At 41.4% G+C, this 14,565-nt stretch overlaps 2 protein-coding genes and 1 long non-coding RNA gene across 3 annotated transcripts; 2 read left to right on the plus strand and 1 right to left on the minus strand.

Annotated features, from left to right (window-relative positions):
- Window positions 1–1,634: 1,634 nt before the first annotated feature.
- Window positions 1,635–7,177, plus strand: si:ch211-214j24.14 (uncharacterized protein LOC559160 homolog). Its single transcript, XM_029665874.2, has 2 exons — window positions 1,635–1,855; window positions 5,942–7,177. The coding sequence occupies exon 2, from the start codon at window positions 6,143–6,145 to the stop codon at window positions 6,914–6,916; it is 774 nt and encodes a 257-aa protein (XP_029521734.1). The 5' UTR covers window positions 1,635–1,855; window positions 5,942–6,142; the 3' UTR covers window positions 6,917–7,177.
- Window positions 7,178–9,241: 2,064 nt separating this feature from the next.
- Window positions 9,242–13,940, plus strand: LOC115133041 (transcription factor Spi-C-like). The gene is made up of 5 exons (XM_029665873.2): window positions 9,242–11,966; window positions 12,121–12,208; window positions 12,413–12,516; window positions 12,677–12,776; window positions 12,980–13,940. Exons 1-5 carry the CDS (start codon window positions 11,964–11,966, stop codon window positions 13,477–13,479), a joined length of 795 nt encoding a protein of 264 aa, XP_029521733.2. The 5' UTR covers window positions 9,242–11,963; the 3' UTR covers window positions 13,480–13,940.
- LOC115133043 (uncharacterized) lies at window positions 10,836–14,121 on the minus strand. The gene is made up of 2 exons (XR_003864169.2): window positions 14,066–14,121; window positions 10,836–13,494 (listed from the first exon to the last, which is right to left on the minus strand). It is a non-coding gene; the product is annotated as an uncharacterized LOC115133043 (long non-coding RNA).
- Window positions 14,122–14,565: the final 444 nt, after the last annotated feature.

Genomic DNA, 14,565 nt, shown 5'->3' on the forward strand with positions numbered 1-14,565 from the left:
TTAACATTATGTCCTGAATACAAAGTGTTATGTTTGGGGCAAATCCAACACAACACATTTCTGAGGACTATACATATTGTCAAGCATGGTGGTGTCTGCATCATGTTGTGGTATGCCTGTCATTGGCAAGGACTAGGGAGCTTTTTAGGATAAAAAATAAACAAAATATTGTTAAGCACAGGTATAAAAAACACAAGGCCAAATATACACTGGAGTTGCTTACCAAGATGACATGTAATGTTCCTGAGTGGCCTAGTTACAGTTCTGACTTAAATCAGCTTGAAAAATCTATGGCAAGACTTGAAAATGGCTGTCTAGCAATGATCAACAACCAACTTGACAGAGCATAAAGAATGTTAAAAATAATATTTCGCAAATATTGACAATCCAGGTGTGCAAAGCTCTTAGAGACTTACCCAGAAAGACTCACAGCTGTAATCATTGCCAAAGGCAGACACTTCCAGATGGCAGACAGTCATTCACTGTGCTGTAGAAGGAAAGAATCCAGAATGAGTCAGAACCAGAATGGAAACTGTGCTATTTTTAACATGTATTGACTCAGGGGTATGAATACTTAAATTAGATATTTCTGTATTTCATTTTCAATGCATTTGCAAACATTTATAAAAACATGTTTTCACTTTTTCTTTATGGGGTATTGTGCGTAGATGAGAGAAAAACATATATTTAATCCATTTTGAATTCAGGCTGTAACACAACATAATGTGGAATGAGTCAAGGGGTATGAATACTTTCTGAATGCTTGTATTAACTTAAATAAAGCTGTCAAGCATGGACTTCTCACTGAAATTTTTTCTCAAATGTTAATATTTTAAATGATTTGATACATAATTGTAGCTAATATGATAAAAAATTAGAAGGAAATCAATTGTGGATAAAGTCAACATTAGTGGAGGCTGGTGACAGGAGCTATAGGAGGATGGGCTAATTGTAATGGCTGGAATGGAATGAAAGGAACGGTATCAAACACATCAAACATATGGAAACCACATGTTTGACTCTGTCCCATTTATTCCATTCCATCCATTACAATGAACCCATCCTCCTGAAGCTCCTCCCACCAACATTTATTTAAAGGATTTTCGTAATAATCCTCAGGAAAAAATTAGCACGCTGCAGACTGACTATGTAGTCAATGGTGCAGACCATGGTGCTTGCCAGTAGATGATGCTAGAGGGTTAGAGGAATTCCGTAAAAATAGCACAGAGTTTCCATTCTGGTTCTGACTCAGTCTGCATTCTTTCCTTCTACAGAACAGTGAATGACTGTCTGCCATCTGGAAGTGTGTCAGAAAACTTTGGCCAACTGCCTGTGACAGCACTACCCTCTCTGCCTCCTCTGTACTGTTAACTATTGTGTCACTCAGAGGTTTTTCACTGACTTACAGCTAGTTAGGTCTACCCAGTGCAAGACAATAGGCATAATAGAAGGCAGAGCTATTTTACCAAGCTGGCACAATGATGAAGTAATCAATCACTTTGCATGCTGCAATTCTATAGCAGCCTCTTACAAATGGAATATATATTTTTTTCCCTCCATAAAACAGGCATGGCCACATTGTAGCCAACTGTTATGTCATAGTCTGGGCACTGGACAGGGGATGGAGAAAGAGAGAGTGGGAGAGAAAGTGGAAGAGTGAGATAGAGAGAGAGGGGGAGGGGGGCTCCTGTGTTCTGTGGAGCAGCTGGTAGTCCATTGCTAACTACAGCGTGTATGTCACCCTCTCTGTCGCTGTGTCCTCAGCCCTGACTTTCTGTCCGAGTGCTCGTCTCTTACTCTATTTCAACATCTGTCTCTCACCTACGACTTTCAACACTTTACAGAGAGGAGCCAGGTAAGAAAGACACTTATTTTATTCTGCTCTTAATTAATGGAATGCAAGGCCGCATCACAGGATATCTTGTTGTTGTTTTAGGGCAGGGCTCCCCTACTCTGTTATTGGAAAGCTACCATCCTGTAGGTTTTTATTCCAACCCTAATCGAGTGCACCTGACTCTAATAATTAACTGGTTGATACGACGAATCAAGTTAGTTACAACTTGGGTTGGAGCGAAAAATCTACAGGAGGGTACCTCTCTAGGAACAGGGTTGGAGAGCCCTGTTTTAGGGGAATTGTGATGTGTGAGTGTATACTACTGTAGTAGTATTAGTAGGACATAATAGTACACACAAGTAGTAGTAATATATGTAGTTGAGGGGAGAGGGCCTTGTAAAAGCTTGCTTTGTTAAACCAATATAGAAGGCATTTATATCAGCCATCATGGAGCTCTTTGATGTTATGAAGGGCACAACTCCAAGAGGTTTTAACCGTGTGTATCACCTGTCAACATAAACAGGTCTGTTTCTCTGGGTGTTGTTTGGTGGTTGTCATTAGTAACTGATTAAACAACAGGGACAGGACTATGTTCGAAGTCTTGTGTCCAGCTAACTTGTCATAGACATCAGAAAATACTAGCTTATGTGCGGTGCGGCCTTTCCTCGAGTGTGTGTGTCTGTGTCCGTACGTCCCTGTGTATATGTTTGTGTGTGTCTGTTGTCATGTGTCTGATGCTAGAAATCCAATCGGATAAGATCATCAGATGGTTCACGAGGGGCTGAGAGTGTGTCGTTTCCTCTGTCTGACATTCAGACTGACCTTTTATCTCTGGGGCTCTGATATCATGACCATGAGTCTCTGACATCATGGGTATCATGGGTATCTGATACTATGGGGAAGAGAACAAACCTGGGTTCAAATACTATTTGAAATCATTGCAAATACTTAATCTGGGTTTGATTGAACTTTCCTGGCGCAATGGAGCCAATAGAATAATCGCAAACGTGCAAACCCCGTCCATCTGGCACTCCAGACCGACTAGACCAAACACTAAATGTATCTGAAAGATTTCAAATAGTAATTGAACCCAGGTCTGGAAAGGAGTGGGACTCCACATTATAGGGATTTGTTTTAATTCAACTCTGTGGGGGTTAAAAGCCATTGTCAGGGGGTGGATCATTGGAAACCTATAACTCAAAGAGTGAATGAGTCTTATTGGACAGATTAAGCTATTAATATGCTTTAGAACAGGTACTGTACAGTAACCTTCCACATAAACACGTTTGTGGATATCTGCCTATAGGTCTGCTCTGTGCCTTGCAGGGAGAGCGTGATCACCATGTCACAGGTTCCCCTTGTGCCAAAATGCCTAGTAACATACACCTGGCAGGCCTCGATGTTAGAGAGAGGGCAGCTTTCTCGGCATGCTTACAGTTTACACTCAGCTTTAGCCAACAGATATTTAATCCACGGTCTCTGCTGATGTGCCTCTCAGAGACAGTCGATCTCAGGACAAACACACAATGCGTTCTGTAACTGTGCAGAGGAACACAAGTAGTACGGCACAAGTGCATGAGCTGTTTGATCATTCAATGTCGATCAAATCAGGAAATATTTATCGTAAACATGGATAAAGGTGACCTCTATGTCCTCTGCCACTGTGGTTCTATGCTTTTTCATTATGTAATAAACAGCTCTGACTTGATCTCAGTGTTTTGACTGTGCCTGGGATGAGATTTACATGCATAATGATTAATCAGGGTCACTCAGTGAAGGACAGATGTATTCAATCTCGATATACAAGGAACGAACAATTACATACAGGTGGCATTTAAATGGAAATGATGGACTGAAAGACAAGGGGACAATAAGAGGTTGAGGAGTGGGTGTTGGGGGAATACAGTGCCCTTGAAAAGTATTCAGACCCCTTGACTTTTTCCACATTTTGTTACATTACAGCCTTTTTCTAAAATGGATTTAAAAAACATTCTACACACAATACCCCATAATGACAAATACCTTATTTACATAAGTATTCAGACCCTTCGATATAAGACTTGGATTTTCAGTTTAGGTGCATCCTATTTCCATTGATCATCCTTGATATGTTTCTACAACTTGTTTGGAGTCCACCTGTGGTAAATTCAATTGATTGGACATGATTTGGAAATGCACACATCTGTCTATATAATGTCCCACAGTTGACAGTGCATGTCAGAGCAAAAACCAAGCCATGAGGTCGAAGGAATTGTCCGTAGAGCTCCGAGACAGGATTATGTCGAGGCACAGATCTGGGGAAGGGTACCAAAAATAATCTGCACCATTGAAGGTCCCCAAAAACACAGTGGCCTCCATCATTCTTAAATAGAAGAAGTTTGGAATCACCAAGACTCTTCCTAGAGCTAGCCGCCCAGCCAAACTGAGCAATCTGGGGAGAAGGGCCTTGGTCAGGAAGGTGACCAAGAATCCGATGGTCACTCTGAGAGAGCTCTAGAGTTCCTCTGTGGAGATGGGAGAATCTTCCAGAAGGATAGCCATCTCTGCAGCACTCCACCAATCAGGCCTTTATGGTAGAGTGGCCAGACAGAAGTCACTCCTCAGTAAAAGTCACATGACAGCCCACTTGGAGTTTGCCAAAAGGCACATAAACACTCTCAGACCACGAGAAACAAGATTCTCTAGTCTGATGAAACCAAGATTGAACTCTTTGGCCTGAATGCCAAGCACGTCTGGAGGAAACCTGGTACCGTCCCTACAGTGAAGCATGGTGGTGGCAGAATCATGCTGTGGGGATGTTTTTCAGCAGCAGGGACTGGGAGACTAGTCAGGATCTATAAAAAGATGAACGGAGCAAAGTACCGCGAGATCCTTGATGCAAACCTGCTCCCGAGTGCTCAGACTGGGGCGAAGGTTCACCTTCCAACAGGACAACGACCATAAGCACACAGCCAAGACAACGCAGGAGTGGCTTTGGGACAAGTCTCTGAATGTCCTTAAGTGGCCCAGCCAGAGCCTGGACTTGAATCTGATCGAACATCTCTGGAGATCTGAAAATAGCTGTGCAGTGACGCTCCCCATCCATCCTGACAGAGCTTGAGAGGATCTGCAGAGAAGAATGGGAGAAACTCCCCAAATACAGGTGTACCAAGCTTGTAGCGTCATACCCAAGAAGACTTGAGGCTGTAATTGCTGCCAAATGTGCTTCAACAAAGTACTGAGTATCGGGTCTGAATACTTATGTAAATGTGATATTTCAGTTTATTTTATTTTATATAAATTAGCAAATATTTCAAAAAAATTGTGTTTGCTTATTATGGAGTATTGTGTGTAGATTGATTGGGGGAAAGCAATTGAATCAATTTTAGAATAAGATTGTAACATTACAAAATGTGGAAAAAGTCAAGGGGTCTGAATACTTTCTGAATGCACTGTATTTTTCGACCTCTAACGTTTTGTGCAAGTGCAATGCGTTGTGTCCTCTGTTTTACTGTGTGAGACATTTTCAACGACACAACTGCAGTACTCCATTCGTGCTGGGTTTGTAAAAATCCCTTCTCCTCTATATCCCCACTCTCGACCACACGTCACGTCATGTGAAATCTCTGGAATAGCTTCCGCTCCTAGCTGAAATGGAAATACCTATATAGGGCCTATACATAGTCAGACCTGTGAGGGTCAGGCTATACATAGAAAAGAATGCTGCAACACGGAACAGAGGGTGCTACTTTTTCCACACAGAACTTGATCGGTCCACGTCACTGAAGGACATCTTCTAATATGTTGGTTAACCTTTTCCAGGGACCACAGCTATGAGATAGCCTAGTCCCAGATCGGTTTGTGCTCTTGCCAACTCTATTGCTGCCATTTTCAAGCCAAACAATTCCATAAGTAGTTGGCAAGAGAGCAGAAACAGACCCTATGAGATTCTGTGTCATTAAAACACACAATCGTTCTAGCAACTATTAAGTAGTTATAAAGGTTTTATATTCAACACACTACAGTTGATGAATTTATTGTTGATTTTAGGAATTTACTTTATTTTTTGAACAATATTATCCAATATGTTTTCATGTTAATGGTTGGTTGTCTGTTGTGTCTCTCTAGTGGCCGGTTTTCAGTCTGGAGGGCAAGGTCCCAGCAGTGTCCAGAGGGGATGACAGTGGTGAGGTCAGTTCCCTGTCTGGAGAGCAGAAGCCTGATTGGCTGGGCCTTGCCACGCTGCAGCTGAGCCAGGGAGACAGTGGCGGGTCTGGCCCCTGGCAGACAGAGAGCAGCCTGGTAGAGTCCTGGTCCACCGTGGGAGACATGATGGACACCGAGGACACCAAGAGCCTGGACAGCAGCGACGGAGTGGTCCACCTAGCTGAGGAGCGCAGCGAGAACCACTCCTCCATCTCCGACATGGTCCACCTAGAGCGGGAGGAGGAGGAGATGCTGGCAGAGGAGGAGGAGGAGGAGGACGGGAGCCTGGGGGAAGAGGAGGAGCTGCAGGCCAGTGTGATGAGTGTGCTTGGGGGAGAAAGAGAACTGGCTGAGCTCAGGGAAGAGGAGCTGGACACCCAGGAATTATTACCTTCATCTGAGGTGTCAGCTGACCACCAAGAGACTATGGATTTAATGATGTCTGTGGCTGAGGAGCTATTTGTCCAAGAGGAGCCTGCTGAAGTATCCCACGCCACCACCGTCTCTATGCCCATGCCAGTTTGGAAGCTAGAGCCCCCCTCTGCCTCCTCTACTCCTGTCCCCTCAATACCTACACTAGCTGAGTTACATTCAGAACTCCAATACTCTATGCAGGAGCAGCTCCACCCTCCCCCGGTCCTAGGACCAGGAGCACCACAGCCACCAGATGAGAGACAAACTAACAGCCAACCAGAGTCCTCGGTCTCGCTCCACGCTGCCCAGGAGACACAGGAAATCCCACCAGTGACGCAGGAGGTTCCGCCAGAGAAGACAGAGGCTGAGCCTGCTACATGGCTCCCTGCCACTGAGCTACCTGTGCTGCTGTGTGGGGGCGCTGCAATGGTGGCTATTGTGGGAGTGTTAGCTTATGGGGCTGTGGCCTACTGCAGAAAGTAGCAAACCCCTAACCTGTGAACCCCAGCAGCCATATAACCCAGGTCGTTTCAAATCTACTCTAAACTATTCCACCAAGTACATACTGGATTTTACACAATGCATTTCTTTGCATCTATGTAGTATTATGAAGGTTGGTTGCATTTTTTATCTATTTCCTGTGCTAACTCAGTTCACGGAAGAGCTCAGGAGATTTGGAAGAGCAAGAATTTTGGTTTCTCTGTAAATTCACAGGAAATTACACTTAAAATATCTTAAAAATCAGATCTTTGTTTGTTGTTTATTTTTTGTCCCCGTCAATGCACTATAAAATAAAACCGCACACATGCACACGCACACACACACACTAATTATGACTATAGTTGAGCCACTTCAAGGGGTATTGTATAATTGCTTGTTCTGTGTCACTGTGGGCAAACTCAGTGACTATGTTAGTTTTTGATCAAATGTATTAGTGGATATTCATCTGTGTAGTGACTCAGCTACAAATCAGCAAAGGGCCAAAGCTTATGTAGCAGCTGTGGATATCTGGGTTTACAGTAATGACTCTGCACTGCTCTCTGGTGCTCAGTTTGCTGTAATACAGAACAACAGCTGCAATTTGTCTACACACTGTAGAGATGGATTTCTGTTTTAACATGGCAGATCAATAAAGGTCTTCTGCAAGCCCTAGAGAATTGAATGCACTCAGATTATGCTCTGTGCTCCAATATTTTCCGACATTGGCCGCTGTGGGGGAAATAGATTTGATAAGCAAATGTCCCTTTGCCATTTTTATTCCTTGTGAAACACACTATGGTTACTCAGCAAACATTCCCAAACTTAATTCTCGCTCTGTTATAAAAAGTAATAAATGTTAACACTTTCTATGAAGTACATACATATACCGTTTTTTCTTTGAACTGAAGGATTGACTAAATTAGATGTATTATTATAATTTTCTGACATGGTGTGATGTGTCTTTACTACCTCCTAGTGGCCATGTGTGGAACAGTTTTTCCTGTTGTGGATATAATTATAAGTGACTCATGTTCACATTTCCATGTCCATGGATTCACTGGCTAAAACTTCAAATGGAAAGAGTAGAAATATCGTTATTAATTCTGTATTATTTCATTTGAAATTATATCTAAAACAATCTCAGAGATATACATCACATTTTTTTCTATATAGCACATGTGATTAAATTTTCTCTATGCATGTTGGACCACAAGCCAAAGGTTATCTATACTGTTGACATTGACTGTCTCAAATTCATTCATTCTCTGTTAATAGGAACCAGTGGCATCTACAGTTACTTTGATATAGTGAGAGAAAAAGACATTCTTGCAGAACAAAAAATGATACAAAATAACAAAAGAAACTCAACATCCATAATCTAAATATATGCCCTGACCATAACATGATCTCACCGATATAGTATTACAACCCTGTTGCCTCACAAACTTTATTCCACAGATCTAATCTGTGTCAGTGGCTTTAGTACTTCTTGATTTTCATTGAGTGCCAGTAAATAAAGAAGTTGAATAGGTGTCGACCGTGTTGCGGTTACACTGCCCTTCCCTCATTGGTGTTGATATAAATAGGCCTTTTCAATAGAGCCTGCAGAGAAGGGGAAGAAAAATGCTTCTTTGTTTGAAGAGATAAAGCGCCCTCATGGCTGCTTTATGATTAAATGTAAACACCTTGGCACAGACACGCACTCATACACACCCACGCACGCACAGAACGCTCTCAGGTAAATATTTCAACCCCATTCTTCCTGCTATGGGTTAATTGTTAGAACTATAGCTGTGATGTTGTAATCAAAACATGTACTTGATCACAATCTACACAAATACATTTAGTAAATAGAGGGAGTCAAGAGAGCCTGCATTATTGGTTGCATGGTTGTTGTTTTTGATTTATAGTTTACTTTTGACAGAAGTTTGACCATGTTAATGTGTGCAATGGAAAGAAAGCTAGAAGCGGAGAACGTTTAGGCACTGTGGTTTCTAGCATTCGAGCAATGCTCGTCACCTAGAGGAAACCCCACACAAGCACACACACATCTATACACACGCACACAAATGCACCCCAAAACTGTCTAGTTATATGTAGGGTCTAGTTCAGTGAGTGTAGACAGCGGTTTTACAGTATATGCCATAGTGTAAAGTAGGGATACGGATAGATATAATCTGTGCATCTTTATTGCATTGTGTCCATAATCTTTTAATCTACCCATCCAGGCAAGATCACCGCTGTATTCACACTCAGCGAACCTGAAAGGGGAACTTCAGGAGTCAATCCGTTGATATTTAAAACGTATGTTGGCAGCATCTAAGAAATGAACTTCTCAAAAATCCCTTGTTTATTTGGAGAGGGAGGAGTTGGGATTTGCGGACAAGACAAATACTTATACTTGAACTATGAATCATTAACGACAGCTTTTATGACATAATGCATAGATCAGTTCCACAGTTCCAGTCAAGCAACACATATCTATGGTTGCAACAGTGACCATATGGTGTGGCCCACATTGATTTACTGAAATATTTAATAATTATGTTAATCATCTCAAAAAGGTTCAATCTATGTAATCGACTCACAGCAAGTTATAGTTACAGTACTTATGTATTGTATTTTTATTATTTTTATCATCACTTAGTTTGTTTAATGCTTTGAAGTATCAAGGGTGAAAATTAAATCAACAAATGCTGTTAAAAATATAGAAATTGTGGTGAGTACATTAGCAATCCCTAGTGGTTCAGAGGGTGCAATCCCGTTACACAAGGTTTTAACAGGTGCAGATGATTCCATCATTAGAATTAGGGAAGTATGGTTTTTAATCATTTACTTTTCAGTCTCCTGCTGAAATCAACACTCATCATGCACACCTTATTGTGTTTGTCTTAGGCATACAGTAATATCCATTACAAGTCAGGATAAATCAGCAACATTGTATCAATTCTAAGACCAACAGATTGCTAATCTACTGAAATACAGATCAACTATTTACCAGACATGATGCAACACTTTTCACTACTTTTGATAGATCAGGAGCCATCCCGTGTGTCCATAATAACATACTATGAAAAAAGGCTAGATGGGCTAAAGGCTATATGGAGCTTATACACAGGCTTTAGAATGGGAAACTAATAGGGTTCTTATCACTTGATGTCAATGACTACAGTTTGGTTACAGATACAGTGCCTATAGAAAATCTACACTTCCTTAGGTTTTCTTCACATTTTATTATGTTATAAAGTGTGATAATTCTTTTTTTGGCAACGATCTACACATATTCTGTAATGTCAAAGTGGAAGACAAATGTCATAAAAAAAAAGATGAATGAAAAATAAAACACTAATATACCTTGATTAGATAAGAATTCACCCCCCTAAGTCAAAGCATGTTAGAAACACCTCTCGCAGCGATTACAGCTGTGACTCTTTCTGGGAAAGTCTCATAAAAGCGTTGCACACCTGGATTGTGCAATATTCCCACATTATTCTTTTCAAAATTCTTCAAGCTCTGTCAAGGTATTGGGGATCATAGCTAGACAGCGATTTTAAAGTCTTCCCATAGGTTTTCAAGCATATTTAAGTCAAAACACTCACTGTGTTCTTGGTAAGCAACTCCAGTGTAGATTTGGTTATTGTCCTGCTGAAAGGTGAATTCCTCTCTCAGTGTCTGGTGGAAAGCAGATGAAGCAGGTTTTCCTTTAGGATTTTGCCTGTGCTTAGCTCCATGCTGTTTATTTTCATCCTGAAAAACATCCCAGTCTTTGCCAATGTCAAGCATACCCCTACCATGATGCAACCACCACCATGCTTGAAAATAAGGAGGTAGTTACTCAGTGATGTGTAGGATTTTCTACAAACATAAGGTTTTGCATTTAGGCCCAAAGTGTATTCCTTTGCTGTGTTTTTTTTCTTCAGGATTACTTTAGCGCCTTGTTGAAAACAGGATGCATATTCTGTATATTTTATTCTTCTTTTTGCTCTATCATTTAGGTAATTATTGTGGAGTCACTACAACGTTGACCCATCCTGTTTTCTCCCATCACAGCCATTGAACTCTGTAGCTGTTTTAAAAATCACCAATGGCCTCGTGGTGACGTCCCTAAGCAGTTTCCTTCCTGTCCTCAGTTCAGTTCAAAAGGACGACTGCATCTTTGATGTGTCTGGGTGGTTTAATACATCATCCACAGCATTACTATTAACTTGACTATGCTTAAAGATATATTCAATGTCTGATTTGTTATTGTTGCCCATCTACCAAGCACTGACCTTCTTTATTAGGCTTTCAAAAATCTCCCTGGTCTTTGTATTTGAATATGTGCTTGAAATGCAACGACTATATTTTAGTCATTCAATTTTATTAATTTGTAAAAATGTGTAGAATTTTCTTTTCACTTTGACATTATGGAGCATTTTGCATAGATCAATGACAAAGAATGACAATTAAATCTATTTCAACCCCACTTTCTAGCGCATCATATTGTGAAAATAAAGTGAAAGGGAGAGTAGACTTTCTATAGGCTCTGTAAGTGTTAGCCATGTCATACAATACACTTAAAACACAGAAGATATCATGGAAATTATATACACATTTCCCCCAGCAGTTCAAGGGTCTCAGATTTCAATTTACAGTAAAGTCTATATTTACTGAAGAGCATTTATGATAAGATAATATGTATGTTAATAAATATCTACCCAAAAATGCTAATTAGAATGCTATTGGAAGATATTCCTGGATAAATTAAGTCATAAGAGAGGTTATTGTTGTTCATGTGATCTTCATGTGATCTGATCTAGTAACAGTGTGAAAGAGTGATTGTGGGAGGTGTATCTGATCTGCTCTTCCAAAAAGAGAAGTGTTGCCAACCACAAATTGACGTTGACACATTTAAATAGACCAATCTCTTTATCTGACGCTTCGTTTTAGCCGAAAGGTGAATATTGGGGCTTACACCACTATATATACACTTGCACAAGTACATCCATCTCACACAGACAGTGGTCAGACACTGCTTGCCTTGTCTGAAGTTTACACTCAAATATACAAAATGGTGAGTCATGACGGATTGAAGATCAATTTAGTTTAATTTTAAATACATTCCATGTTGTTTTCGAATAAGGCATTTATTCCTATTCATTCTGTAGCTTAACTTTTCTCCTAATTACGACATTGTAGTTGATTGCATGTTATTGATGTTTTCCTAGATCTCCCTGGATAATGACATCAACCAGCACTTCCAGGATGCAATTGATGTGATTCAACGGCACTCTGACGATCCGTATTGTGATACAGGTGAACTTACACTTCAACACTCATGCCAGAAAACCAGATTTAAATCTGAACGCTAACAATCACCATCATTATTTTAGGCACGGACATTATTGTTAATATTTTCTTTGTATTGAGCATGTCAGAAAAATGATTCAATACATTTTAGTCTCATTGGTTCTGGCAGTGAAGACTATTCAATGACTATATTTTTCTCCCACTACTTAGAGTATAAGTACTTTGAGCCTCCAATGCGATCGAGCATAATGTGCTGCTACCCCATCACCCACCCTTCTGATGTGCCAGGGCCATATGACTGGAATGAGCAGACGGTGAGTGTACAGAACAAGTGATTGTATTTTACCAGTGTAGTACTATTGACTGACTTCTCCAAGTTTGCACAACCGTGATGTAAGGTTACAGTACATGTATGTGTCATGTCTCATGTGGATGTGACTGACCTGACCAGTTATTCTCTCCTCGTCCTGCCAGTCATGGCCTCATGTTGTTCCTTACGGCTCACTGGGTCCATCTGTGACCATGGACTACCCCCAGTTCTACTCCATCACACCGCCACCGAGGAGCGGCAAAGGTGAGCAGTGTTTGGCCATCAGCGATGAGTGTTGACAATGTCTGTAAGAGATTTCAGAGAGTACAACTACACATGCTGGAATTGAACATGTTTCTACTACCTCAGATTTTTGATTGGAAAGTATCAAATTGACATCGTTACAACTGAATCTCTGCCTGTTTATGATTTTAATATAACTAAAGTCAACCTTTTCATCTCATCAGGTCGCAAGAAGCTGCGTCTTTATGAGTACCTGCATGAGGCTCTGGGCGATCCCAACACGGCTGACTCCATCCAGTGGACGGACCGTGGCAGCGGCACCTTCCACTTCATCTCCAAGAACAAAGAGAAGTTGGCCGAGTGCTGGGGCAAGCGTAAGGGCAACCGCAAGACCATGACCTATCAGAAGATGGCACGGGCGCTGCGCAACTACAGCCGAACGGGCGAGATCGTAAAGGTGCGCCGCAAACTCACCTACCAGTTCAACCCGTCGATCATCCAGAGGCTTGGGGGCATCAATCACGTCATTCCCCCCGCCGGGCACCCCGGGGCTGGCCACCCTGGGCGGGAGGTGCTCCTCCACCAGCAGCATGCCCCAGCTGAACAGGCTTACTATGGCTCTGCTGCTGCACCTGACTGGCACAACTGGTATGGACATTACTCCCTCCAGGGAGACTGTGATCTTGCCACAAGCTTCACTTCATCCACAGTCACCAAGGCGTGAACTCAGGTAACGTCACTGTGGAAAATAACAGAGGTTAAAAGCTGCTTTAGCTAGCTGTCAATTCATACGGCTACTCCTGCATACTTCTGAGGGGGCCTACAACTGGGCCTTGTTATACAGCCATTGTGTTATGGGTGTCAGGAAACATAACGAAACATAAAGAAATGTAAAAATGTTTACTCTCCGTTAGTTATGCCATTTAAAAGAAAATGTAATGACCATTGATCAGGTATTGTGGATCATTGAATATGTAAATAATGAAAATATATCAACTTTTTTTTTTACCTATGAGAACTGTGAACCAGTTACAAGCATTCGGTGTGGGTACTGTACATGTAAAGGGAAATAACTACAATGTTGGATTCAAATAAGAACATGTATTACTGCATGTCATTTTGTAAATAATGAATTGAAATCCTTTGTATCTCACACACATTGATGTATTTTAATAAATCATTTTTGTATAATTTGTGTTTGTACTGTGTATACGCTTTTATTTTAGGCAATGAATGATTCATCACTGCATCAACACTGACTTCATAACTGACTTCAACACTGACTACATAACTGTGCTATTCTTGCTTACCTAACAATGGTGAAAATGTCATGAGTTCCAACAAGTGTCCCATCCTTGTTGTGTCCTAGGAAAAAAAGAGGAAAAAAAAGAGAAAACCATGAACTTTGTTGAATGAGCCAAATATGTCTGCTTGTGCAACGGCAATAACAACACTGTCTACCCCTCACTCACAATTCCCCATCAATCCACACTCTGTAACACATGAACACAAGGTGTATCTCTATCCCAAAAGGCAAACCATTGTGATAAGTGCTGTTTTCTTGTCAAGAGAGCCCATGGCTGCTCTTATCTTGCCCAGCGGTGAGGATGTGGTCAGTCCTGGGAGACAGTGCTTCTCTGGTGGTGGGCTTTGTGGGGTGGTGGTCATTGTTCCTGTGGTGAAGGTTTATTTACGGTAGCCTAGTTGTGGTGAGTAGTGCAGGCCAGGCGATAAGCAAGGCAGCCCCAACTGACTGTCATGTTGCGGAGGCATAATAAAAGCCTGGGTGTCACACAGTTCCTTCATGCAT

The sequence above is a fragment of the Oncorhynchus nerka genome, linkage group LG23 (assembly GCF_034236695.1).
Source record: "Oncorhynchus nerka isolate Pitt River linkage group LG23, Oner_Uvic_2.0, whole genome shotgun sequence".
Taxonomy (NCBI): domain Eukaryota; kingdom Metazoa; phylum Chordata; class Actinopteri; order Salmoniformes; family Salmonidae; genus Oncorhynchus; species Oncorhynchus nerka.

Excerpts from the sequence above, each read along its gene's own strand:
- si:ch211-214j24.14 (XM_029665874.2), top strand. The coding sequence starts at position 6,143 with ATGATGGACACCGAGGACACCAAGAGCCTGGACAGCAGCGACGGAGTG.
- LOC115133041 (XM_029665873.2), top strand. Across the intron at positions 12,209-12,412 it reads CGATCCGTATTGTGATACAG|AGTATAAGTACTTTGAGCCT; the intron begins GTGAACTTACAC and ends CCCACTACTTAG. Across the intron at positions 12,777-12,979 it reads GCCACCGAGGAGCGGCAAAG|GTCGCAAGAAGCTGCGTCTT; the intron begins GTGAGCAGTGTT and ends TCATCTCATCAG.